This window comes from Schistocerca piceifrons, chromosome 4, assembly GCF_021461385.2.
Source record: "Schistocerca piceifrons isolate TAMUIC-IGC-003096 chromosome 4, iqSchPice1.1, whole genome shotgun sequence".
Classification (NCBI taxonomy): domain Eukaryota; kingdom Metazoa; phylum Arthropoda; class Insecta; order Orthoptera; family Acrididae; genus Schistocerca; species Schistocerca piceifrons.
In genome coordinates, this window is record NC_060141.1 from 303611223 (window position 1) to 303638767 (window position 27545).

Sequence of the window (27545 nt, forward strand, 5' to 3'; positions counted from 1 at the left end):
GCTTCCATTCTCTTGTTGTCCAAACTATTTATCGTCCATGTTTCACTTCCATATCAGAAACTATATCGCTGATATCACTATTTGATTCTCCAGATAGAGGATTATCCCGCACAAATATTTCAAGCACTTCATCTTCGGAAAGGTGACGAGACATTTCCCACTAGATGCAACACACAATAGTAGCCTCCATTTGTATGGAACAAATAACTGTCGGCTTATAAAGTATTGGCAACAATCATACGTTACAACAATATTTACAAGAATAAAACAGCAACAGTTACGGATTCAGTGTAGCATTATTAGGTAATAATACCACAAGAGAGAAATGGGGTCGCATTTAACCCCAATGGTATTCAGTGGTTCTGTCTTGAATTTCTGCAAAACTAAATATTTTCAAAAAGTTGTATTAATATATTATGAGCCCATTTCTTAATTCAGGAATAGTCTGAATTTTTCATAATTTTTAGAAATAGGAAATAAGTTATATTTTACATAAAATTATAGACCCCACAGTATTAGGAGGGTTAATTAAAAGATGGATGGACAAGATGTTCAGTTTCCTTATTTACAGCAAACCAGAAGATATGGTGGCGGGCTAGGGTTCTACATACAGCAGTGAAATAATTTTAGCACAGAGGCCGAGGCAGGGCTTAATTTCTTTGCCAGTTAGTAGTATACAATCTTGAGTAGTTAAGTGACGCCTCAAAGCATAGTAGCTTTTCAGCATCATATAGATCCATGCTGGTAGACAATAAGGCCAGTCTAACTTCACCTGTTGCACAAGTTGTCAAAGTATGGTATCCTTCTTCGACTATGCTGTAATTGTTCATCCCGCAACATGAAATTCTTGTAATGTGTGGCATGGTTCTATGTTTAATTTTAAAACATAGAAATCTTATCAGTCAAAATCAGTGTCTGAACCACATGGAAGCCTAGATAATGTTCCTGCATTGGTCTGCCAACTGATAGGATTGTTCCCAATGTGACAGTCATATGCTGATGAGAAAAGAGCTCCCTGAGTATGAATTGGACTGGTTTATCCATTAGGACCAAAGAATGGCATTTATGAGTTGTGGTCCATCATGAGGAGGAATTTGTATCTATCATAGATAATTTAATATTTGTACATAATTTTGCAGGACTGAGTTCAATACCTTTGAATTACACACAGCTTGTAACTATCTCCTTCACAGAGAACAAGGCTGTCTCAGTTTCATAGTGAGAGGTTGTCAGTGCTAATATCAGCAGAGTCCTGGAGAGTGCAGTGTTAGACAATGTGCTGATGCTATCTCTTTTTGAGGATGCGAAACTTTTTATCATTCCTTGATGATCATGTCAACTAGGGTCCGCCGGCCTGAGTGGCCGTGCGGTTCTAGGCACTACAGTCTGGAACCGAGTGACCGCTACTGTTGCAGGTTCGAATCCTGCCTCGGGCATGGATGTGTGTGATGTCCTTAGGTTAGTTAGGTTTAATTAGTTCTAAGTTCTAGGTGACTGATGACCTCAGAAGTTAAGTTGCATAGTGCTCAGAGCCATTTGAACCATTTTTGAACTAGGTTCCCTTCTTCCAAAGTTCATTGAGAGGATTCATGATATGTGCTTCATTGACAGTGAACCAAGTGTAATAGTACACTTGTACCACAAAGGATTGCAGCTCATTCAGACTGGGAGGAGGGTTGGCTAGTCAATGACCTGTACATGCTGTCAAATAGAAAGAATATCATTTGAGTGATTATGAAACCTAGATACTTCACAAACTGTCTGAAAAATTGTAATTTCTGTAGACCATATTTCAGGCCTGCATTCTATGTTGTAATGAGTAGTATGTGGAGGTTCTGCACAAGTTTGCTTGTATTGCCTCCTATGACAATTACGTCATCAAGAAAACTGCTTTATGCAGGAATATTGCTGATCATCTTGTCTCAATAGCGCTGAAACATAGCTGAGCGTTAGCTATTCCAAAGGGAAATCATTGATACTGACATAAAATTAATGACTGTATAAAACTGAAAGTTGTTGGGACCCTGGACGCAATGGAAGTTGTAAATATGCAGTGGACAGGTCGACCATGATATAGCATTTCCCAGCTTTTAGTTTGAAAAATAAATCTTTGGAGTACACTAAACTGAGAATTTTCTGTTTTCAAGGCCCCACAAAATATGATGTAGCCGTTTGCCTTTTGTACAATTGCTAACAGACACTCCTCAGAGGTAGATGAGATCTACATCTACATCTACATCTACATCTATACTCCGCGAGCCACCTTACGGTGTGTGGCGGAGGGTACTTATTGTACCACTATCTGATCCCCCCTTCCCTGTTCCATTCACGAATTGTGCGTGGGAAGAACGACTGCTTGTAAGTCTCCGTATTTGCTCTAATTTCTCGGATCTTTTCGTTGTGATCATTACGCGAGATATATGTGGGCGGTAGTAATATGTTGCCCATCTCTTCCCGGAATGTGCTCTCTCGTAATTTCGATAATAAACCTCTCCGTATTGCGTAACGCCTTTCTTGAAGTGTCCGCCACTGGAGCTTGTTCAGCATCTCCGTAACGCTCTCGCGCTGACTAAATGTCCCCATGACGAATCGCGCTGCTTTTCGCTGGATCATGTCTATCTCTTCTACTAGTCCAACCTGGTAAGGGTCCCATACTGATGAGCAATACTCAAGAATCGGACGAACAAGCGTTTTGTAAGCTACTTCTTTCGTCGATGAGTCACATTTTCTTAGAATTCTTCCTATGAATCTCAACCTGGCGCCTGCTTTTCCCACTATTTGTTTTATGTGATCATTCCACTTCAGATCGCTCCGGATGTGTGGAAAATTCTGCCTTGATTACATCTTGGACAAAATGGGGAACTGTGGTTTATTTGATGTGAATATTGGACCATCTTTTATATATTTGTGCCTGGTCTTGCTTGCTCATTTGTCACAGCTCCTTCCATGCCGCTTTCTCAGTTATGGGGTCAGCAGTTGCACCGTTTGACTCAGGACATCACTCACATGAGTTGGCTGTGTTTGAGGAAAATGACCACACATGCTGCAGATGGGAACACACAGCTACTGCATTAACCATGGCACTTCCTGCACACCTCTAAGCTGCTTTGATGGTGCCTCACCCATCCTGACGCTCCCACCGCCCAAGACTCAGCTAGTATGCACTCACTCCCTCTGGCATTTGACAACACTAGAATGCCTCCTTCATATTTCTGCACTTTCAAAAGTTTCTTTCCCTGCTGCCTCCAGCCTGTTCGCCTCTGGCCCATCTGCCTCTAGCAGACTTGCCATCAGTGCTGCCTGCTCTGTCCCTGCCCCAGTGTCCCACTCCCTGCTGCCCCCTGTCCCACATGCCCTATGCAACAGCAGCCCAAGCCCCAGGGCCCACTGCGCCCACACTCCCTACCTTGGCATCCATTACATTGGCACCTCTGCAGCTGCACCACCAGCTCCTGCACCAACAGCTCCTGTACCTTGGGCTCCACCAGTTCCTGGACTTCAGGCTCTACCAGTTCCTTCACCATATCCCTGCAAGCTTCTGCTCTGCAGGCCTTAATGGCTTCTGCCCCACTGGTGCTGCTAGTTCCTGTGCCCTGGTCCCCATTGGTTCCAGTGCCTCATGCTCTGCTGGCTCCTGCATCACGAGACCTGCTGACTTTGGCAACATCAGCTTTGGCACCCTTGCTCTGGTGCTACTGATACTGACACTGCCCACTCTGGTGCTGCTCGGTATGATGCCACTCACTCCAAGAGAACCTGCCTCGGTGCCACTCATTTCAGAGCCTCCCCATCTGGCACCTCCCACTTTGGTGTCTCTTGCTCCAGCCTTCAGCTACAGCACCTCCAATTCTGATGCATCCCACTCCAGCACCTTCTGCTCTGGTGCTTCCCACTCCAGCACCTCTGACTCCGGTACCTCCAGCTTCAGTCCATCCTACTACAGCACCTCAAGCTCCTGCACCTCTCACTCCTGGGCCTCTTGCTCTGGCACCTCCTGGTCTGACACCTCCCAGTCTGACACCACCCAATCCAGTGCCTCCCATTCAGGAGACTCCCAATCCAATACCTCCCGACATTGTGCCTTCTAACCAAGCACCTACTGATCTGATGCCTCCCAATCCAGCACCTCCACTGCAGTACCTCCTGCTGCAGTGTTGCTAGCTCCTGCATTACCTACACCAGCACTGCTGCCACTCTCACTGTCACATCCAGTGCACATTCGAGTTCCAGAGTGGATGGTGCCCTAGCTGCCAGCCTCAGCACCTCATCATGTCCCAGTACCATTGGCACCCTCTCTGCCACTGGTCAGCATGTCACTCACCTGGTTCCATTGGCCAACAAATTGTCAGCCCACATGCCACAGGCATGCATGGCACTGGCCCACTCAACACACTCCTCCATTGGCCATGTCCTTGACCTTCCTGTCCCTTTGCTTCCTTTCATGTCTGTGACCTCACCTGCTCGGTCTGAGGGTGATGTCACTCTGTTCTCTGTGTCTTCACAGTCCACACATTATTCTCTCTAGGCACACTACCCTCGGTTTAGCCCTCATCCTTCGAGCCATGTTCTGGGCTTCTTCCCTTTGGAGTATAGGTCACACTCGCCTCATGCATTTGGTTCCTCCTCCAACAGGTGCCTCCTGGCACACAACATACCTACTCTGAGATTGTGCTCCACGTTGGTCCATCCTGGTCACTGGTCTCAGATGTCTCCAGTCATGGTGATCTCTTGTGCCCTCCAGGATTTCTCCTTTTCACAGAGCGCCTGTCTCTTCTCCTTGGGGCAGCTTCCATGAGTCTTGAGCTGCTCCAGTTTACAAGCTGTGAAAGTCCACTGCAAGCCTGGTCTCGCCATGTCCCACCACCTTCAGTGGTCTGGCCACCCCTTGCTTGATGATGACTCTGCATGTCTCTTATTGTCCAGGTCCACCCCTCCCAGTTTTCCACCAAGTGGGTATATCTCTTTGTGGCAGTCTTCCCACTGCCAGCCATCAGTCCTGCTTCTAGTTGAGGGCTCCACTGCTGCAGATACCTGTTCCAGTATCTGCTGTCCCAGGCTAAGACATTTCCTTCGTCAAGGAGGTGCTTGTTCTCCATGATGGCTTCACCACCTCTCTACTGGAGAAGTAGGGACGCCACATCTGAGGACGTCATCTACGTCACAGCTGCTGACTCCAGTGAGACGGCTCTGCCATCTCCTCCATAGGGAAAGGGATGCAGCATCCTTGGTTGTTGCTGTGTCATAGCTGCCAGCTACACCTGGAGATGGCTTTCCTCCAATGGAAAGAGGGATGCAGTAGCCAAGGCTGGCATTTTACAATCGAGGCAACAACCATACAGCAGAGAGCTGTGGGTTGTCGTGCTGTCAAGGCACTCGCAACTCAGCAGATATGGACTTTACCTATGGCAGTTTTTCCTTGCTGTGACTGACCGTGTACTTAAAGTATACCTTCAAGAACTATTGTCGAGTAGTTCAGTTTTTCATCAGATCAGGGCAGTCTCTCAGTTCCATTAATTCAGAAGCTGTTCAGTTGTTATTCAGATCCTAACGTTATGATGTATTTTTTGTACTAGTAATAAATTTCTATTGTTCTTGATTATCTGGGCACACTTCTCTTCTTATAGCGTGCGTCATACGACAGGATATAAACCAAAGTCTAACGCGACGAATCACGTGCAGGCACACTCATCTGCAAATGAGAATCCACCCAATACAACAAACTGTAGCTACAGCTTACTGTAGCAGTAGTTGTCGAAGGAATGGCCAGCTTGCAATTGATGAGAATTAAGTGCAAAACACACTAATCTCTTGGAGCTCGCTGCACTGGCTTATGTGGCGCCCAAGGGTGAATCTGCTGCATAGAGTGTTGCTTTCAGTACAATATTGTGAATACCACTGGTGGATGCGTGACATGACAAATGTTGCCGATGGAATCTCTGTCAGAGTCACTGATAGATGCAGAAATAAGTACATTATTTCATTTAGAACCATTAACTCTAAAGGAAATTCCGTAACACAAAAGGACTTACAGGTTGTACAAAGCTGGCTCGAACCCTACTCTGCATATCAATACAATACGAGACGCTTCACGGTAAAAACTTACGCAAGAGAGCTTCTTGATTAATGTATCTATACGTTTACTCAGTTGCTGAGTATAATCCACCTGGGTACTAAGGGCTTTAACTTACAATGGTTTCAGTTAATGCATAACCATTAATATATGTTTCTTATACAAATATCACATAAAATGGTTGTTGATTGCATTTATCATTATCATAGAGGAAGAAAAATAACTGAGTTGTTAAATAGAGGTGTTCACGTTAAACTTATAGAAACATAAAGTGGTATGGTTCTACAACTATGGTAACGCAAAACGTTTGTTTACACGCATAATATACCTCGATAAGCGTATCGTTAATGGCCCGATAGTCATCCAATCTGTATTCCGCTACTCTCCAAATATTTTGCAATACTGTAGGTGTTATGTTGGCAATGTCTGGACAAATGCGATGTCACCGATCTGGTAGATCACAAACTGGTGCTTGGTACACTTGATTACTGATAAACCCCAACAAACGTTGTAGTAATATAACATACTTCAGCTCCGAGAGACAAAGCACACAGAATACCTTCTGCTACGGAGACCGCATGGCTGCTTAAGCGAGTTTAAGTGAACAAAGTAGTTTCGGGCACGAACATGTGGTACCACCTGCCGCCAGGAAGTTACCATACTTGTAGAAGCAAACCGACAATAAATATCTCAATTACGCTTCAAGTTATTACATTTTATATTATTATGTGTTTAACCCTGATACCCTGTAAGTTGCCAAAAAAGTCTGTACATGTAACCTTGACAGGTAATAAATATTCTGTCGAAACAAAGGCTGATTCTGGGGTTCTCCTAAAAGGTCTTCAAAATATGCACAGTATATTAATTTAGAAGTTATATAAGTTTCCAAGACGGTTTACTTAACTTCCTACGGAAAAGAAACAGCCCTAAACTTTTAGTGAAGACTTTAGTAAAATGGTGTTAAATAGAGTTACTGATATCTGCTTATCTCTCGCTATTTATCACTATTTCTGGAGTAGAAAGAACACTTATTTCTGTGCAGAACAAATGATTTGTTGAAATGTTAACGTATAAGCTACTGCAAATAGTTTGAACTACTAAAATTGCTCAGAAGACAAAAGCTCTCAAACAAAATTTCGATCTTCTGATTATTATATGCGAGTAACTGAATTTGTACATCATCTCTCGGTGCGTTTTGCGACGTAAGTTTTTCAAAATCTGGTTTTGTTTACGTAAACTTGTGATGCCGGGTTAAAGTGAAGTGAAAAAGATATGAAAAACCATGCATGGTAACACGTGGAACAATATTACGTCTTAAGACGACCGTTAAGGAATGTTTTATACTTGCTTACAACTTTTGCTGGAAACCACGCGGTTAGATCTAGTCTGTGGAAATGTTTTAATTCTAAACTCTTAAGGATTCCTTTGTCCTGCTGTGAAGAGAAGGGATGTGACTGTTGGATAAGTCTCTAATTGCCTACGATAATTTGGTCGAATTGGACTACATCTCTGTACAATGCTGCAGTTAAAATGATCATGGTAGGTGCGCAGACTAGCCGACAACTAGTCTTTCAATTGCTAGCTGTAAATATGCACGTTGACTGTGTGACTTTTTCAAGAGAATATTGTCGAGAAGACCTTCTGTTATTGCCCTTATTATAAAGCGAAGGAGCAAAAAAAATTGAGAAATTACTAAGCCACAGTCATTGGGTACCCCTAGTATTCGGTGCTATGTTGGTGCGAAGAACGCTTTACACACTGCATTGTAAACTACTACAACAGTGGTCGTCAAACTGTGGGTGCGGACGGCATGCGGCCTGAATCAGGTATTCGCGCGCCCGTGGTTCTCAGCCGCGTCGAGAAACTTAACAACGAAATCCAAAAACGTCAAATATCGTTACGAACTTTTTAACTGCGGAATTTTCCTACTTGGTAACAAGTAAGAAATGCTTACAGAGGCAACATTACTTAATTTTTATTAACGTTGGTGAATTCGGCCGCGGTCCAATGAAAGTTAGCCGCTTGCCTGACGAGCAGACAGGCAACTATTGCTGATACTTAAGTGTTAAGATGATGTGACTGAGGGAATGTTTTAATGTTTATGTTCCAATACTGATTACCACGAGCGTGCGTGACTCGTAGACTACTGATCAAACGCTGTGGTATAAATATCAAACGGAAGTAACATAGATTCATGAATGCGCATTATAGACACGTTTATCTTCAAGTGCGTTACTTATCTGTAGCGAGAAGAACTAAATTAAGGATGTTGTTATAATACAATGCAATGAGTAGAAGAAAAATGACATTCAAAACATTTAGTAAATATTTGTCTCGTGTCTCAATTGCATAATGCATTTAGATATAAGTACAGTTACTGTTATTAATCGATCAATCATATTCTCATACAGACAACAGAACACTCTTTCGTCATACTGTACTGTTTCTCCTGGGTGGACATGAATGTGAAATGTATAGATTACATGTTTTTACGATAAGTATTCTAGGAGTAACTTGCGAGTTTTACCAGGGAACAATATATTATGCTACAACGTATGCCTGTTCCATGGAATTGAGATTGTGTTTGAACTCTGACCTCTTTTGTTATTACTACTCTTCCTTCTATCTTATGATGTGGACGCGAACCGTAAGGAGCGTTTAATGAAGGTTCATCTTGCTGTATCAGCCAATGTAAGTTATTAACAAAACCGAAAATAGAGTTGTTTGTGACTTAAAAATTGTGTCTGTGTTGCTTGTCTAGAGTAGACATGGGCCTTTACAGAAATTCTTCGTTGTTAGGTGCCACCTTAAAAAATAATTAAGAACTTTCTTTTAGCTCATCGTCGAGACGTGCCGCCGGTTAGAAAACTAAACTTTTCTTTCAGATTCTACGAGCCTGGCGGCCGCTGCATATAATTTAATAAGATTCACTTTCAGATTTTCTCAAAGTTGCGAGATAACAAACCCAGGCAGGAAGGCCTGGTCACAGGATTCTAGTTCTGGTATAAGATTTTATTTGCAAAAGCTACGCTTGTTATATCGGGAATCAAGACGAAACGACGATTTTGAGTTACGGAATTTATTGTTGTACTGTGAACAGACTGATAAAATATTGTCTGGTGCTATAAGCGCGCGACTTTCAACTTGACGTCGACTAGGCAAATATTGAGGAATATCTATGGTGTTTTAATAGTTAAATAAATGAATATTTACAATTCCGTAACCCCTGAGAACTGAGCTAGTTTACTGAGTGCTTACACGCGTCGGGCTAAATTAAACAACATAGTACACTGTTAATAATATTCCTACATTACTTATTTCTCTTTTATGCTGAGCCATTGCATTAATGTGTGTTTCTTTTTTATATAAGTCACGGCTCATATACAATTACATTACACTGATAGTAAAGAAAAAGAGTCACAACTATTTTTATTTTATTACATTACAATACAGTTACAATGTCATAACTTTGGGGGTTACTGAGATTGGGAGCAATGTAAAACAGAGAACAGCCGACAAGAAGTGTTGGGAATGACGCCGACTTCTAACGATCTGTACTTGGGTGCCAGCGGCCAACTTCAGAGCTTGGTAAATTAATGAGACTACATAAGGGAAAAAAGAGGATACAATTTTACGACGTCATAATGTCTGTAGAAGAGAGAGTGAGTGAAACGTCAAGGCAAGTAAAACATATATTTTCTGTTTATAGATATATTTATTATTTAATTAAGATACATGTTTCTTAGAAATCATTTAATTCAGAAGCATCAGTAAAATTGGAGTAATATGATTGTACAGAGTCACTGGGTCATTCGGACGATGTGAAGTTTTAAGTGTCCCATGTTCTGTTGGCAAATTCGGTGATGAATAGTTACCACTAATATGCGAAAAATCATTTGTTTGATTTATCACCAATTGCGCTGGAAAATTGGTCGGTCCGTGGACGATGAACCAGAGAAGAGGGCGAAGTTGATTGGCGTCTGTTGTAGCCGCCTGTACGTTGCAATAGTGCTTTGTCACCATCATCAAGAAAAATACGATTCTGTCAGAGACATTTTTTACGTCGAGGGTGTGCGACTGGTGCACAAGTAGGAAGTCCACACGCATTGTCAGGTTCAAGATCATAGTCATTCAGAGAATGTGCCTGTCCTATGTTACCTTCTGTCGAACGACTGCCGATACATGAAAGTAAAAAAACATTTTGTCAAAGTAGACATATTTTCATCTTTTGCTCGAGGCCTGACCCGGCGTCGTATTCTTTTATGCATTCAATTCTCTAGGAAAATAAGTTCGCAAGTGTACCACTTTTTCTGTTCTTCGTGGCGTGCAGCTATAATAATACAATTTAGCTGAGAGTAATAGAGAGACTTTCTAATTGTTGCCATTATTATTATTGTTATATCGTTTTTCAGGTATCCGGCTACTGAGTCTAATTTCAACATGCTGTTAATCGAGTACCTTATTGGGGTGTCTGCAATACGAGACAGTGTAAAAACAACGTGCAAGCAAACATGGAACATAGGCCTATTTAAACTCTGTGGATGTCAAATAAAGATGATGAATTTATAAATTTCTAGCGAATTTTGTTGTCGTATTAATTTTCAAAACGTAACTGGAGTGGTCGACGGCAAGCATCCACGAATGGTGCAGCCACATTTCGGATCTTCACATTATATCTATAACAAGTTCTTATCGTGTTCTGATAGCTTGGGTCGACGCACATTATAAATTTGTTTACATAGAGATCGGTTCTTAGGGAACAATTAGTAATTCAGAGGTACTCTTAGAATATCTAACATGGTTGAACGGCTCTCAGGAAACCAATTGAATGTTCCTCCACCCCACCTCCCACAAGAAAATTGCACGGTGATGGACGGAGAAGCTATACTATTTTTTGTTACAGGCATTTGGGCTAGAAAATTACATACGTATATATGGAAAAAAATTACACCAACATGATTTTTAATACCAAAGCTCACCGCCTCGTCCAATCTACTTTCGATTTTATAGTAAGAAAGTGGCGTATTTTTCACTGTCAGTTAAACAACAATATAAATTTTTAAGTCCGCATTACAAAAGCTTGCTATTCCCTACACATGTATAAGGGAGTGCTGTTAAGTCCTAATTTTTGCTGCCTGATGTCTGACTTCTCAGGACAAGCACCGTCTTTCAGAAACAAGATTCCTTTTATCAGCTTCCATTGACGTTTCTAGATCAGTTTTTGCTCCATTTTGTCGAGAAGTTCAACATAGTGCTTTGCCGCGATGATTTTACGATTTTGTAAATGGCCAATAAGAAGGATTTCTTCTTTATCCGAAAGACGGATGCGAGGAACTTGGTTGCTTATCTTTGTGTTTTGAACAGCTTTGGACGTGGAGAACCATCACGTCTCCGTTCTTCGGACTTTTCTTTGGTCTTCCATGGTGACTAGTCGATCTAAAAATCCCACAGCACCCCGGCGAAACTTCATCAAAATGGACTGTGAAGCAAGCACTCATTTGAGCGTTTGGCCTGCATCAAGACATCTAGGAACCCATTTGACAGATAGCTTTCTCATATCCGAAATCTCATGAATAATGTGACCCATACGTTCCCGGGATAAACCCAGGGCCTCTGGTTTCTTTTTGGCAGTTATCCTCTGATTATCCAGGTTCATGGAATGAACAGCATCCGCGGTTTCCAGAATTGTGACTTGAGTTGGCCTTCCAAGATTCTCTCCGGCTTCAATGCTGTAATGCCCTGTTTTAAATGCACTAACCCAGTTCGGGGCAGTGGAGTTGGAAGGGCAGCTACCACCCACTGTACCATACAAATCATCATAAATTTATTTGGCTGTGTCCCCTTTCAAAAAAAGTTACTTCATCACAGCACGATTCTCTTTCACTATGAATTCTCTATATTCTTGCCCCATGCTCACATCAAACCAGAAAAGAAAAATAATGTACCGCTACGCACTTACTATGACGCATAATGCAATGAACAAAGTTTATTGCAAAAAAATAGTATTAGTCTACACTCATTTTAACTAGGAAAAGCCAGACAACCGGCCGGAGTGGCCGAGCGGTTGTAGGCGCTACAGTCTGGAACCGCGCGACCGCTACGGTCGCAGGTTCGAATCCTGCTTCGGGCATGGATGTGTGTGATGTCCTTAGGTTAGTTAGGTTTAAGTAGTTCTAAGTTCTAGTGGACTGATGACCACAGCAGTTAAGTCCCATAGTGCTCACAGCCATTTGAACCATTTTTGAAAGCCAGACTTATCAGCAGGCTCTTTTACGTACGTATAAAAGATGGAGTGAAATTCGCAGATACGCTCTACAATTGCCCTATGGATAATTTCATAGTTATGAAAACAAACGAGGAAAGAATAATGCGACTGACACACGACAATACTTGTCGTCGTATTCTACTTCATCACAAGACTGTTTCATTTCAATATGATAGTGTTATGCTGTTAAGAGATGTATAAAATACTAAAAACACAAACTAAAATAAATGAACGCCATTTCGCTGCCTCAGAGTACGTACAGAAAAGAGTATCAAGCTAATAACTTACCTTTTCAACAAGTCTGCGCAGTCGTACAGTGCGGCGTGTTGTATAAAGCAGTCGGCCGATTGTTGGCAAACAATGAAGCTTGAAGGGAATCGCAAGGTCCATTAAACTTTGTTGTTGACCGGTTTTAAATCTTTTGAGTGTGCACCCTTGCATTTGTCTTCGTGGTAATTAAAAGACCCCTGATACCGGTCTGTCTCTAAAGGCGCCTACAGGTGCTCACTTCTAGTGAGTCCTCTGAAAATCTTAGAAAAGCGTATTTCAGGGCTTCAGTCTACTGGGATGATCTGCCTTATTCATGTGAGAGTGTATATCAATTTTCTTTTTCCCTTGCTTTATGCACTTTTATTTCATGACTATTATTGCAAAAGTTCTGGATGTCACTTCTTTTTTAGGTGTAGCCACATTTCGTCACACTTTCAATGATAAATACTGATTACGAACTGATTGAGATGCACCAGCCCATAATAGTTCTTAGGAATCATAGAACCCAGAGCCTTCTGATCCTGAGTTAGATAATCAACCGACTGCGAAACATCCTGGCATGAAGGTTCATATCAAAGACGGCGATTCAATCATTGTCACGCACTGAATAGATTGGCAGGTGTAGTGGGTGCTCTTTTCAATAATTCTTCGAAAATGAAATTTGTTTTGTTTGGTAGCGCTTGTTCCTGAGGTCAATGAACAATTTTAATGTTCGAAAACATTTCATTTGTGTCTTATTTCGTTGATTTTGATTACGTATGGAAAACTATCCCCAAAATAATGGCTGACAACACTGATTCACTCTCAAAAACTATTTCGCAACTCTTAACAGTCAGTGCATGAGCATATTCCAGCTCTGCCTCGACGATCAGTAGTGACTGAATTCCAAGCAACGCACAGTGGAAGTTCTTTCACTGCTTCTAATAGCAATTCATTATCAGAACCTTTCAGAATAAATCAGACCACATGTTGGCGTATGTTTAATTCCTTGTAGTGCAAGCAAAACCAGTCGATCTACAAAATTTCAGCGTATCCTTCCCAAATCATACGTACCTAATGAAATAAAATATGTTACATTTTTCTTGTTTGATTTTTCTCAGTTAGCTTTTTCTATGAACCTTGTTCGTGTATATCATTTAGTTATTTTATTCGGTTTAGATAAGTTTAATTACGCAGACAAGTTCATATGCAATGAATCTAGTTTTATTATCAATTAAAGGAGAAGACTTACGATATGGATTTGAAAAAACGTCCCTTAAAGCTGCTTATTCGTAAAAAATCTGAACTTGTATTTGTCCGTTACTCACTATATAATTATGATGTCGATGCTGCTGTTGAAAAACATTGTAGCCTACACAAAGTTTCCTGCTGTTGAATGTACTGTGTGTATTCTGGGTTGCTAGAGTCATTGCGCAGACATAACACTTAGCGCACTAATAAATCTTCCGTTTTTAGAATCTAATTTTTGAAGTGAGTTGTGTATTTTAAGCGAACGCAAGACGGTAGGTACGACTTCCTACTTCCGTTGAGTTATGTGAAGTGAGTTTACTGGTTTGAACGATATACTATCTCAGCTAACAGTGAAATGTACACTTTCAAACTGAGAAGATTGTCTCAAGAATAAAGTTACATATGGTGCACGTTGCGCAGTGTATGAACTACTATTGTGCAGTGTAAGTACTATTATTATGCCATCTTGCAGCAATAACGCATAAGTTATGTCTTTTGTTTGATGACAGGATGGATCTCCCACAAATCCAGGTAGTTAAAGAGATGAATGAAGGCTAAAGCCGTCCAGGTATTGGAAAAGGACTGGGACGCAGCATGCCTGCAAAAGACTTTTGCTGTTCTTCAACGGACATGGAACTGAATGAATAAGTACTTGCAAAGTGGATTAGAAGCTAGAATCTGGCTTCCATACTGAGCTAAGAGAACATTCTTTTCCGAAAACAAAGCTGAAATACAAAAACTAGCGCTCGAATATTAAGCTCTAGTACTTGGCACGACTTCACCTCTCTTGAATTGATACAAAACGACAAAAAAGTCCACTGTTGTTCGGACTTTATATTTGATTTGAATGCCTTCATAACTATGTGAGTCAAGCAACATAGCGGAGGATGGCAAAAGCATTTTATCTGCAGCTAGGACCAGACTTGCAATGCACTGTGGTGTTTAAACTAATCTTCGTGTTGCTGCCCGCTTTACTGATTTCGGGATGCTGTAATAACGCTATTAAATAAACGAAGTCTGCGTAATGCGAACTTGTCAAGAATGAGTGCGCAAAGTGCATGTGAAAAGTAGAATTTATCTAAACACATCCAAACGATGCATGGTGTATTGCCGGTTAAAATATCCTGAGATACAAGTAGCTGTGACACAAGCCCTCACACTTTATTGTTCTCAATGAAATAAGATAAAATAAAATAAACATACCGTTATGGTAGTTATTTCTAAAACCAAAGTTGAGGATCTTTTCCTGGACACATAATCACATTTCATGTGAGAGAACAAAAAGTTAAGAAATAACGTCACATAATAATAGTGGTCAAGAGTAATATATAAGGAAGTCTTAATTAGACCATTCAATAGAAAAATAAATGTGCTCTATCCTGTAACTAAGAAAGTCATCAGTAGTCAGTAGCCAGACATCTGACTAAGGAGCTAGTCAATGGAAAGACATAATCGAAAAGATTTTAGTAAGTTGAAAAGCTTTTTAAATGTTTTCAATTATGCTTTTCCATTGACTTGCTCCTTAGTTAAATGTCTGACTTAAATGACTACTGATGACCTTTTTAGTTGCAGGGTAGAGCACTTTATATTTCTATTGAATGGTGTAATGAAAAAATCAAAAAAAAGGTAGGAGGAGACCTAGGAGTGTTTGTAGAGTGCTTATAAGGTCGAGATATTGCAGAAGTATTCGTCATTAGTATATTTCGTGCTTATATCGACTAACATGAATCACGTACATACGGGAAAGTGATAGAAAACCTAGAAAGACCACAGGTATAAAGAGCAGGTATCGAGTTTCTAACCCCCGTCACATTTAATGGTAAGATGGCCCAGTAGATAGCCCATCAAAAACTGAGCACATATCAAGAGTGAACACAGGGGAAAGGTGTACCGAACTGTGAAAAAAAGCAAAATAGAAACATTGGACGGTCCTATCCAAGAACAAGTGCAATAAAGAGCAGCTTTAAACAGCAACGACGTGCGACGTGTGGGTAAGTAGTCAAGGTGAAAAAAATAGATTATACTGCCAAGCGGACGAGCGATGTTCAAATCTCCCTCGTGCCGTTTATTTATTACTTTTTTCACAACGTTATGAATCTACCCTTCCGGTTATTGAAATGTTTGATCTCGTTCTGTAGTCTTGGCAGTTGTCCTTGCTTATAGAATATGAGCCATGTGGTAAGAATGCCTTACTGTCGCAAGAAAATGTGATGAATATCGAGAGTAGGCGAGATACCACATAGACGTTTAAACAGAAATGGAAACAACAAACAAACGCGTGTGAACTTTGTTTCAACAAAGGAATTCAATAGTCAAGACTTCCAAAATGGAACGAAACTTCAAATTTTTTTTTCTTTTTTCTTTTTTTTGACAGAGCACAGAGAAACTATGTGTTTGTGAAATTGGTGCATTCATTTGTTGCAGCTTATGCGAAAAACTATTATGTTTTTATCAATTCCTTGGGAGTGATCACAATCACATTAGTACGAATAGCTATATCAGGCAAGGAGGCATATCTCAATCACTTACCGGCCGTACAAATTAGGTGTGTCGATAAGAGATTCCTAACAAATGACACACGTACTGTCGCTAATGCCGTGTATGATACAGCAGACGTGTTTTCCGGCGGAGAATTCGGTTGACTTGTCATCGAACGTTTGCGGTTCCCATTCGAAAGCCGCTTCCTTACGGCTGCTAAAATGTTCAAACATGTGTGAATTCCTAAGGGACCAAACTGCTGAGGTCATCGCTCCATAGACTTAACATACTAACTTAAACTAACTTGTGCTAAGAAAAACACACACACACACACACACACACACACACACACACACACACCCGTGCCAGAGGGAGGACTCGAACCTCCGATGGGACGGGCCGCACAATCCGTGACATGGCTCGGCTGCTAATACAGTAGTTGTGCAGAATCAACTGTCATTTTACGACCCTACCTTACACCTCGCTGTTGAAAACGGATGTTATACCACAACACAGACACAAATCTGAATAAAGCGAACAGCGGAAAAAAAGCCGGCACGAAGGAGGTTTGACCACGGCTCGGCCGCTTCGCAGTCCTGTACCGTAACCCCATAACCTCAATACCAGCTTCTTCACGGCTGTTCTATATTAGACTTGGTTGTTCTTGGATCGTTCACTAGATTTTCTTCTTTTTTCACGGTTCAGTATAACTTCTTCTTGTTTTCATGCTTGATGTGTGTTCAGTTTTTGACGATTTGTCCACTGGGATCTCTTACCAATAAATCTGAAGGGGTTGCGATGGGGAGTTTCCCTTGTAAGAAGTTTTGGAATGAAGTCTCGATAAGCATGGAGAAAAATTTTTACGATCAAGAGTGCATTAAGTGAACTAATAACGAAATTAGTAAATACTTCAAGGAAGTTTTTAGAGTTGGTGTAGGAAGATAGATAACCTTGACTGTGGAACTATAGGCGCATCGAGGAAAATTAAGGCACTACACACACTACATAAGATGAAAGAAAATAAACAGTTGATGACGGTTCTTAAAATCGTATTTATCGTACGTAGCATTGCCAACACAGAAAAATTTATTCCGCTAAACTGAAGTTAAAATTCCGCTAAATGATTATTATTGTTATTTACCCTCCTAAAAACGAAATTTCAATGCACTGATAACTTACAAAGAAATTATTATTATTATTATTATTATCACTTCTACTACTGAAAGGAACTTTACTAAGTTCAGGTTCCACTCACCACGTTAATGTAGTTCAAGCCACAGTATTTCATTTTCCTCCTCATCCTGCAGTAGGTTGTCTGCTAAAGTACTGGGAGCGGTTGAAGATCTCCCTGGGACATATGCTCTCATGGTGCCGATTTCTAGGAGAACATTCGTGACAGCACTTATCAACACGATTAAGACCAGCTCTTATTGTAATCATGGCGTTCACCATAATAGTAGTTAGTCTGTTCCGGAGGGACATTTTTATCAAATTTAGTTGGCTAAAGGCCCTTCCCAACTCTGCATTGGACCGTGGTAAAACTAAAAGCATAATAGACAGATATGAGAGTTCTTGGAAAGGATTTAAGCCCATGGCATCTCTGTGTGACCTACTTTTATTCCAGAACGCCGCAGTATTGTTGAATTGTTTTCTCTGGACAGTAGTGAGCTTGGAGCAATGAAATTCAATTTCTGTTACTGCACTGTCTGACAAGCCCATTTCTTAGCCAGCGATACTATCGGTTCTTTTATCACTCTCAAGCATTCTCTTGGAACAATTAAGGATGCTTTTTGCAACACTTTTACATTTTGGGGCAAGCGGCGTTGCAACTCAGAAGCAAGGGAAACAAGGAAATGTTCACATATTTTCCTTGCAGCATTCTCAAACTCAGATGAAATTTTGTTGGAAGTATTCTTATCCCGCAGTAAGACTTTTACTTCATGACCTAAGTATATTCTTGCCAACGTACTGTATATTTGCGAACATCTGCTGTTAAAAGATCGCCTCTATACCCTGGCACAGGAGTTCTCCTTACGATCCCACTGATCAGTAAAACAACATTGTTTAGGAGCCGTGATTGGTCTGCAGAATTTGGCTGAAATTCCTGATTTACCAGCTGACATTCTTCCAAATAAGATTTCACAAAAGTAAGATAAATTTTGTTCACGACATCACTGCACATATTATGGAGGATTTGGGCAGTGTAGCACTTCTCATGAAGCGCTGCCATAGCAAAGTGGGTTTTTAGATCAAGCCACTGAGACAAATCACGAGAATCAGCCTCTAAAATACACATCCATTGTGTATTGCACTTCTGAACTATTTTCAACGGATTAGCTACGTCATTTATTGCACTGAATAACGAGATGAAGACTTGGAAAACCAAGAACATGTTCCTGACAACAAAAATTCCAAATTCCGGGGCAAAGTTTCAGCTGCGGCAGAAGATACCGCCAGCTTCAAGGAATGGCAGACGCGAGGAATTAAGACAAGATGAGCAACTTCTCTTTTCAAATTCTGGTACACACCATTATTGATGCCTACCATAAATGCGGCATTGTTAGTATCCAAACCCCGCATTAAATGAATGTTCAAGCCGTACTCGTTAAGCAAAGGTTTCAAACCATTGGTTACTGCCCCTGCGTTGCCTTCCTCTGTCATTCCCAAGAATGTGGAAACAATGCGACCTTGGGCCTCAGAAAAGTATATCACACACGCAGCTAACAATTTACTGGTACTAATGTCTGTAGATTCATCCAAAAGTACACTGAAATATCCGTCTCCTATGTCCTTTTTCAGACTGACCTTGAAATGTGGGTAAAGAACGTTTTGAACCACACCACTACACTTGCTTATATGCAAACGCATCCGCGACATGGCCAGCACCTATAAACCACCTTTTTGAAAGGTATCAGAGTTGATCCACAGATCTTATTGCGGAATGGTTAAATGCAGCTTCTGCAACAGAAACTTCATTGGACTGCGTAACTGCATGTGCATCTAGTTTCAACACGCTTTTTGCTTTTTGAATGATTCAATAAATCCGACAGACGCGAATTTAAATTGCACTGGAAAAATCGAATTCGCACACTTGAAGGATCAGCGGGGATCTCAAGAAGCATGTCTTTCAATTGTTTGTTGCTAAGCCACTCTTTTCTAAACTTTTGGGTGTATTTTTTGTCCTTTTGCTTCGATATTTTATGAGACAACTAATAGAAAAAGTAAAGAAAATCACTAACGCAATTAGCTGCACCATAAACATTAACAATTCAACACTATACACTGAACCGACTTCGGTGCACGGTAACTTGTAACTGCAATGCTAAAAGCAAAGAAGTAAGACTGGAATGGATTGTTCTGTTGTGCTGAGGCAGGGAAAACACTACATCGATATCAAATTATTAAGAGTTAGCTGGAGCCATATTGTTGCCACTTTAGGATTTTTCATGCTAAATATAATTTCAAATTGTATAATGAAAAGACTGAATTAAACGGAAAAAATATTGTTGCCGACATCAATCCACAAATCCGTTAAAAAATCCGTTGACCGCTAAATGCAAAATTTCACCCACTGACAGTGTGTAAAATCAGTCAAATTTAGCGGAAATTCCGCTAATTTGGCAACCCTGATCATACTTCCTCATTGTCAATAAATAATCAGCGTGAATTATAACACACATATATTGCAAAGGCTGGAGTGACTTTTGTAAAGGAATGTTTGACCAATAGTGTGGACTGTGACCCTTCAGTGCACTATTTGAGCATGCCTCACGAAGTGTTTCAAATTTCCATTTTAGCACTCATTCTTCTTCACACGTACACACTGCTCTTTTACCATCATGATTTTCTGTAAAGAGATTTTTAAATTTGAAAGAAGAAATCAATGTATTTACTTAATTAAGATGCTCTTCACAAAAGTTGTCGCTTCAAACTAACCAAAACCTAAGCATTTTTTAAACTGAAATTAGATTTTAGGGGTTCAGTAGTTTGGGGAGTACGTCGGAAGATATATAAATGAAACAACAAAAAAGATACAATAAGCTTTATTTACAACTGTAGTAGCAATAACGAGTTTTCCGCTACAGATTAATGTAATACATTACGTCATGATTAGCTTGGTTCCTTTAACCATCTGAAAATTATCCCAGACACGTCGCATTGTCGCATTTTTCTGTATGAGCTACTGTTGTCAGCTGCTTGTGTATAATGTTGTTTCTAAGTTACAGACTTGCAATACTTCTCTTATGGAACACAAGTTTGCTGTTATGCACATGGGTAAATGATTAAACATGTTGAGCATCTTCTCTGTTTAGCCGATATGACTGTTGCGGCACTTTTGTGGCGCTGACACTGAGGTAAGTTGCTCTAATCTGAGTGACAGGTAAAATTTTCATATATGGTTCTTGACGCGTGTACAGTTCTTGAGTAACAAAGTGTTGGGCAACATCGTGCTTTGTAGAGTGAGGGCATCTGAACATATGTACGGTGAAACGTCCATGCGCTGGAAGGCCTCAAACTTGGTGGCCATTTTCGTGCAATTTGAGAGGAGTAGGCTATGATCTAGCACCAGATTTCAACATCCTCCTTACTTTAATTCCCATAACCAATCATAAAAAAGAAAAACAACAGAGCAATAGTAGACAGTACAAAAACTCATGAGGACACCCACACGACACAAATACACTTGAACACTGCATTGGTGGGAAATGGAGGGTCATATATTATTACTTAGTAATTTTCACGACTTTTCTTCGTTCACGGTTTCAATTAATGACTGAGCAGAGGCGGAGAATACCTGATGGAAGGTGGTTATTCTCTTTACGAAACGATATTTCTGATGCAAAAATAAATACGTATAGACAGAAAAACAAAAAGAGAAAAAATGCTCACAAGTAGGTCTATAACAGTTAGTGAGCAGTACAAAGTTAGAACTGGAGTTCCTCACAGCAATGGTCTTTCGACAGTGCTTTTTCAAAGTTGCATAAAATCTTAAGATACTGGGGAGAAGCAATACGAGGGAAAAAGAGCCACAAATAGTACTACAGAAATTCTCAATGGAGTTACGGCGAAAACGAGACTATAAATTAAATATGTGGAATTTATGCACCGTGGACAGGAGCACAATGCGGAAAGAAAGAGAGAATTGACAAATTTAAATTCGTAGATGAGCGGATCCAGTCAATCGGACTAGAGGGCATAATCAATAACGAAAGGTTAAGAAAGTACTGCACAAACTAACATAAAACGGTTACGGCCAAATTTATTGAAGCAGTAATTAAGCCAGAGATATTGTGTGGACGGGAGTACCATAAGTTGAAAATGTGAAAAAAAAATAGGAAAGGAAAATTAGGCGGCTGAAGAAGAATAACGAAAACACCTGAAACAAGAGAAAGAACAAAGATTTGCTCAGAAACAGATTAAAAAACACAAGGCTAAAACCTTACGGACGCCTGCACACACTGAACAATAGGTTAACATAATAATTTGTAACTTCATTTTTAGTTTAAGACAGCGACAGCCTGGCTGGAAAAGATAGGACGGCATTTCAGAAGCCTTAAAATCACATATCGTCGGGAATGTATCTGAATCTGCGTAAATTCAGCAAAATTTCGGCTGAGTTATGAAATTAATCCCTTAAGAGGATAATGATTGACTATGAGAGTGCATAAAGAGAAACGCAGTTCTAAGACAACTACAAATGGTAAAAATAGTAAATTTATGAAAGAGGGACTTATGTTAACGTTTTCCTGCGGTATATCCAAAGTGAGTGAGAAAAAAGGACGAATGACTGCCAACAGGAATGTCCAGGAAGCGAAACACTCTCGTCCAACAAAATCGCCTTGCGGTTCACACGAACACTGGTTGGTGTGGTGGGGCTAGTGCGCCTTCAGCTTGCCGGGGGATCCCCTGCACAGTGTGGTAACTCTCCTGGTGAGGAGGCGGCAGCACAGCAGGACGGAGGCGACTGCTACCGCGAGTGCAGCCAGCACGTCGAGCAGCAGGTACTGGGGGAGCGGCGCATCCACCGCGGCCGAGCGCAGGTGGGGGGCGCCGCCGTGGCGCAGCACGTACTCCGACCAGAAGACGGCCGTCTCCAGGGGCGGCGTCCGCCAGTCTCTGAAGGCGCGCGACAGCTCCACGGCGCGCTCCTTGTACCTGTCCGACAGTCACACGCTCAAGTCTCGCATTCGGGACGGCAGTACGTCGTATTCCAATCGTCAAAGCACCAAGACAATTATATCGACTGACTTACGCCGATTTACGACGGGCCTTCAACAATTAATGCAACACATCTTTTTTTTCTGAAAACAGGTTGGTTTTATTCAGGATTCCAATACACCATATTAATCTACATCTACATCCATACTCCGCACGCCACCTGACGGTGTGTGGCGGAGGGTACCTTGAGGACCTCTATCGGTTCTCCCTTCTATTCCAGACTCGTATTGTTCGTGGAAAGAAAGATTGTCGGTATGCCTCTGTGTGGGCTCTAATCTCTCTGATTTTATCCTCATGGTCTCTTCGCGAGATATACGTAGGAGGGAGCAATATACTGCTTGACTCCTCGGTGAAGGTATGTTCTCGAAACTTCAACAAAAGCCCGTACCGAGCTAGTGAGCGCCTCTCCTGCAGAGTCTTCCGCTGGAGTTTATCTATCATCTCCGTAACGCTTTCGCGATTACTAAATGATCCCGTAACGAAGCGCGCTGCTCTCCGTTGGATCTTCTCTATCTCTTCTATCAGACATATCTGGTACGGATCCCACACTACTGAGCAGTATTCAAGCAGTGAGCGAACAAGTGTACTGTAACCCTCTTCCTTTGTTTTCGGGTTGCATTTACTTAGGACTCTTCCAATGAATCTCAGTCTGGCATCTGCCTTACCGACGATCAACTTTATATGATCATTCCATTTTAAATCACTCCTAATGCGTACTCCCAGATAATTTATGGAACTAACTGCTTCCAGTTGCTGACCTGCTATATTGTAGCTAAATGATAGGGGATCTTTCTATGTATTCACAGCACATTACACTTGTCTACATTGAGATTCAATTGCCATTCCCTGCGCCATGCGCGCTGCAGATCCTCCTGCATTTCAGTACAATTTTCCATTGTTACAACCTCTCGATATACCACAGCATCATCCGCAAAAAGCCTCAGTGAACTTCCGATGTTATCCACACGGTCATTTATGTATATTGTGAATAGCAACGGTACTACGACACTCCCCTGCGGCTCACCTGAAATCACTCTTACTTCAGAAGACTTCTCTCCATTGAGAATGACATGCTGCGTTCTGCTATCTAGGAACTCTTCAATCCAGTCACATAATTGGTCTGATAGTCCATATGCTCTTACTTTGTGCATTAAACGACTGTGGGGAACTGTATCGAACGCCTTGCGGATAGTCAAGAAACACGGCATCTACCTGGGAACCCGTGTCTATGGCCCTCTGAGTCTCGTGGACGAATCATTCTTGGCTACAAAACATTATTTTTCAACCTTGTCTCTGTTCAATGTCTTCGTTCCCTTCTGGGAGGTCCTGTGTGACCTCATGTCACCACTCTACCGGTCGACATCGGAGTCAACGTCTTGTTAATCAATAACCTCCCCACCAACCACATTCTGCTTCTCGCCTTGGGGCAAACAGATGTGCAGTGGTTGGCACACTGGACTCGCATTCGGGAGGACTACCGTTAAAACTCGCGTCTGGCCATCCTGAATTAGGTTTTCCGCGATTTCCTTAAATCTCTTCACGCAAATGCCAGGACTGTTCCTTTGAAAGGGCAAGGCAGATTTCCTTCCCATCCTTCCTTAATACGAGCTTGTGCTCAGTCTCTAATGACCTCGTTGTCGGCGGGACGCTAAACACTTATCTCTTCCTTGGTTCAAATGGCTCTGAGCACTATGGGACTTACCATCTATGGTCATCAGTCCCCTAGAACTTAGAACTACTTAAACCTAACTAACCTAAGGACATCACACAACACCCAGTCATCACGAGGCAGAGAAAATACCTGACCCCGCCGAAAATCGAACCCGGGGACCCGGGCGTGGGAAGCGAGAACGCTACCTCACGACCACGAGCTGCGGACATATCTCTTCCTTCTCCTCCGTAAACAAATGGAAGTCGGAAGCGGGCACACACCTCTGATAACCCAAATGGTTGACGAGTGTGTCAGCGCTACCAACAGCTACGTTTAGTTATTCAGGGAGGTGTTTGATTGTGAACTTTGATCACCTCGAATGAGCGTGTCCGCACGTTCAAAAAGGAAGCTGTGTGCAGCCGGTCGGCACGCAGAAGATCGGACAGGTCTGCAAGACCTTGTTGCGATGATGACAGACGCCTTCCCCAATGACTCAAAGTTCTTTTGTTCACATCCAGGTCTCAGTAGATATTCTGCAAGCGCCTACGAGTATCTACGATGCTCTGGTTTTCCGCCAAAAGAAACTCAGCGACAGCTCTCTCCTCGGAACGTGTCTCCGTTATGGTCGCCATTTTGCAGGTTACGTATAGCCTCGCCACCTATGACAACTTCATGAAACTATAGGGGATGAAACGGGAATATTCTACAATGTCTCACAATAAATTCTGCATTTTTTTAAAACCGAAATTGGCCGAGAAAAGGAAATGTGTTACATTACTTATTGAACGCCCATCGTCGTAGTATTAGCGGTTCTATTCATCCATGCATCACTTTTACAAGTTACTGGTGGCGTCATGGTACCAGAGGTCAAGAACAATAACCGTAGTTCACACATCGAAAACTCCCAATTATCCAGGTGCGGATTATCTCGTTTGCAATCTGCTTTGCAAGTTAGTCGAGCAAAGTTCAGCTATATTTGTCAAAATTGTAAATTAGGTTTGTGGTATTATATTGTTGTTATTAGAAGAAATGTTAACGTCTAGAATACACTATTATGCATTTGACTGATGTTACAGCGTCGGAAGACGACTTGGGTCCCAATCCCACTGCCAGACACCAAGAAATATTTTTCCGTTGTTTCCCATTTCATCTTCCGGTACATTCGGGCACTCCGTCCTTGCTACATGTTCGCGGTCGATTTTCTGTGTATATATTGGTCAGGACGTTTCCCTAGGAGCTAAAGGTCGCTAATTTCAATCGGTCGTTTCCAGCGCGTAGCACATACACTATCTCATCAATAGTATCTGGATACCTATTTGTAATGCGGAACACTTCGAATGTGGACTGGGCGCTGGATGTCACCTGAGTAACAATACCATCACGGATATTTCAACCATTCTAAAGCTGCCCAAGTAGACAACTGGAGATGTGACTGAGGAATGGAAACGCAAAGGAACAACCTGAGGTAAACCAAGAACAGGCAGACCTCACGCCCTGACCGACAGGGGTCGTGGAGCATTGCAGAGGGTAGATGTAAAAATTATATGAAATCCGTGAAAGTATTACTCGTGAGCTCCAAAGTGCTACCAACAGTCCGTGTGCGTAAGGAGTTAAAAAAGAAGGACAGTGATCCAGATATTCTCATAACGTTTCTCTGGTCAGTGCTAAGCGATGATTCAGGTGGTGTAAAGAGAGAGGCCACTGGATGGTGTATGACTGGAAACGAGTGACTTGGAATAATGAATCACGCTATACCCTGCGGCAATCTGATGGAAGGTTTTGCGTTTGGCAAATGCCTGAAGAACGTTACCTGTCGTCGTGCATAGCGCCAACGGCGAAGTACGGAGGAGGTGGTGTTAAGGTATGTGTTTCTTTCATTCTTAGGGTGAGGTTAGCCTGTTACCCTTAAGAAAATGATAAACGCGGAACGATATGAACACATTTAACAGCACTTTATACTGCATACAGTACAGGAACAGTTCAGAGACCATGACTGAATCAGCATGACAATGTAAGATATCATGAAGCATTTGTGAGGCCGTGGTTTGTGGACAGTAACGTTTCTGAAATGTACTGACCTAACCAGAGTCCCGACTTGAACCCAATGGAGGACTTCGGGATGAATTAGAAAGTCAACCTCGCTGCATACCCCAAGTTCAACATTCACTACCTTCGCTGGATTCGGTTCTTGAGGAGGAATGGGCGGTTACCGTCCTCCACAGACATTCAGACATCTCACTGAAGGAGTCCCCAGCAGATTTCAAGCCGTCGTAAAGGCGAGGGATGGTCATAAGACAGATTAATGCCCAGTAATATGTGTCTGGATCTTTCTACTGAAGAAGTGTAAATAAAGTAGTGGACTTTCAAAAGAAGTCTGCAGTATGTTTTGTAAACGTAGGTCATCCGGATCATCGAAAATCCGTATAATCCGGTAATTTAGAACATATTAGAATGACTAGCGTTAAATGCCAAAAACACACACATTGTATTTATTTTAATGTAAATACACGTTATACATTATTTTCACATAAAATATGACGAAATACTGAAAAAGTAAAACGAGTTTCACAAGGGTCATTTGATAAGTCTGGTAAATTTCCATGAATGAATGGAATATTTTTGTTACGCCTTCCATAGTTGGTAAGCTTGATTATTCCAAAGATCTTATAAGAAATTTCAGCAATGTACAGCGTACAGTTTACCGCTGACAGCCGTTTGAATTGGTCAGTGTGTCGACTGCGATTCAAAATTGAGAAAACCGAGTTTCTTGCTGTTATTAAAATTTTCATTTGGAGGGTTAGACTGCCGCACAGATCAAAACAGAACTGGATGAAGTTCCACCAAAGACGAGGAGCGCTCCGGTCGTCCAAATAACGTCACCACTAAGGAAAACAATTAACAGAATCTGAAGGCTGGTGAAAGTGCGCCGAAGGAAGCTAAGGCCATTTTGTCAGCTGGTAAGGTGGTGGCAACTGTTGTTTGGGATTCCCAAGGAACAATCGTCATAAATTACTTCGAAAAAGGGAGAACCATAACTGTACCCTAGTTTGCTTCGTTGTGGGATCGTTTATAACTTGTGTGGAGAAAAGAAAATCAAGGCTGGCACGCAAAATGTGTTCTTTCATCAAAACAATGCGCCATCCTACACATCTGCGATAACAACAGCGAAAGTGCGTCATCTGACCTTTGAATTGGTTCCCCATCCATCCTATTCACCAGACTTAGCGCTAAGGGACTTTTTCCGGTTCTCTAACTTGAAACTTTGACTTGCTGGGAAGGAATATTCATAAAACGATGAAGTGATGGTTGCAGTCAACGAATAATTTGCAGAGTTTGACAGAACCTATTTTTCCGGTGAAATA

General features: G+C 41.6%; 1 protein-coding gene across 1 annotated transcript in view; it reads right to left on the reverse strand.

The window, feature by feature from the left end:
* Positions 1 to 20378: 20378 nt before the first annotated feature.
* Positions 20379 to 27545, reverse strand: part of LOC124795392 (UDP-glucosyltransferase 2-like) — a 716702-nt gene continuing 709535 nt past the window's right edge. The window contains exon 7 of the mRNA XM_047259404.1: positions 20379 to 22469. Within this exon, the coding sequence (XP_047115360.1) occupies positions 22190 to 22469 (280 nt within the window). The 3' untranslated portion in view covers positions 20379 to 22189. The remainder of the gene's footprint in view (positions 22470 to 27545) is intronic.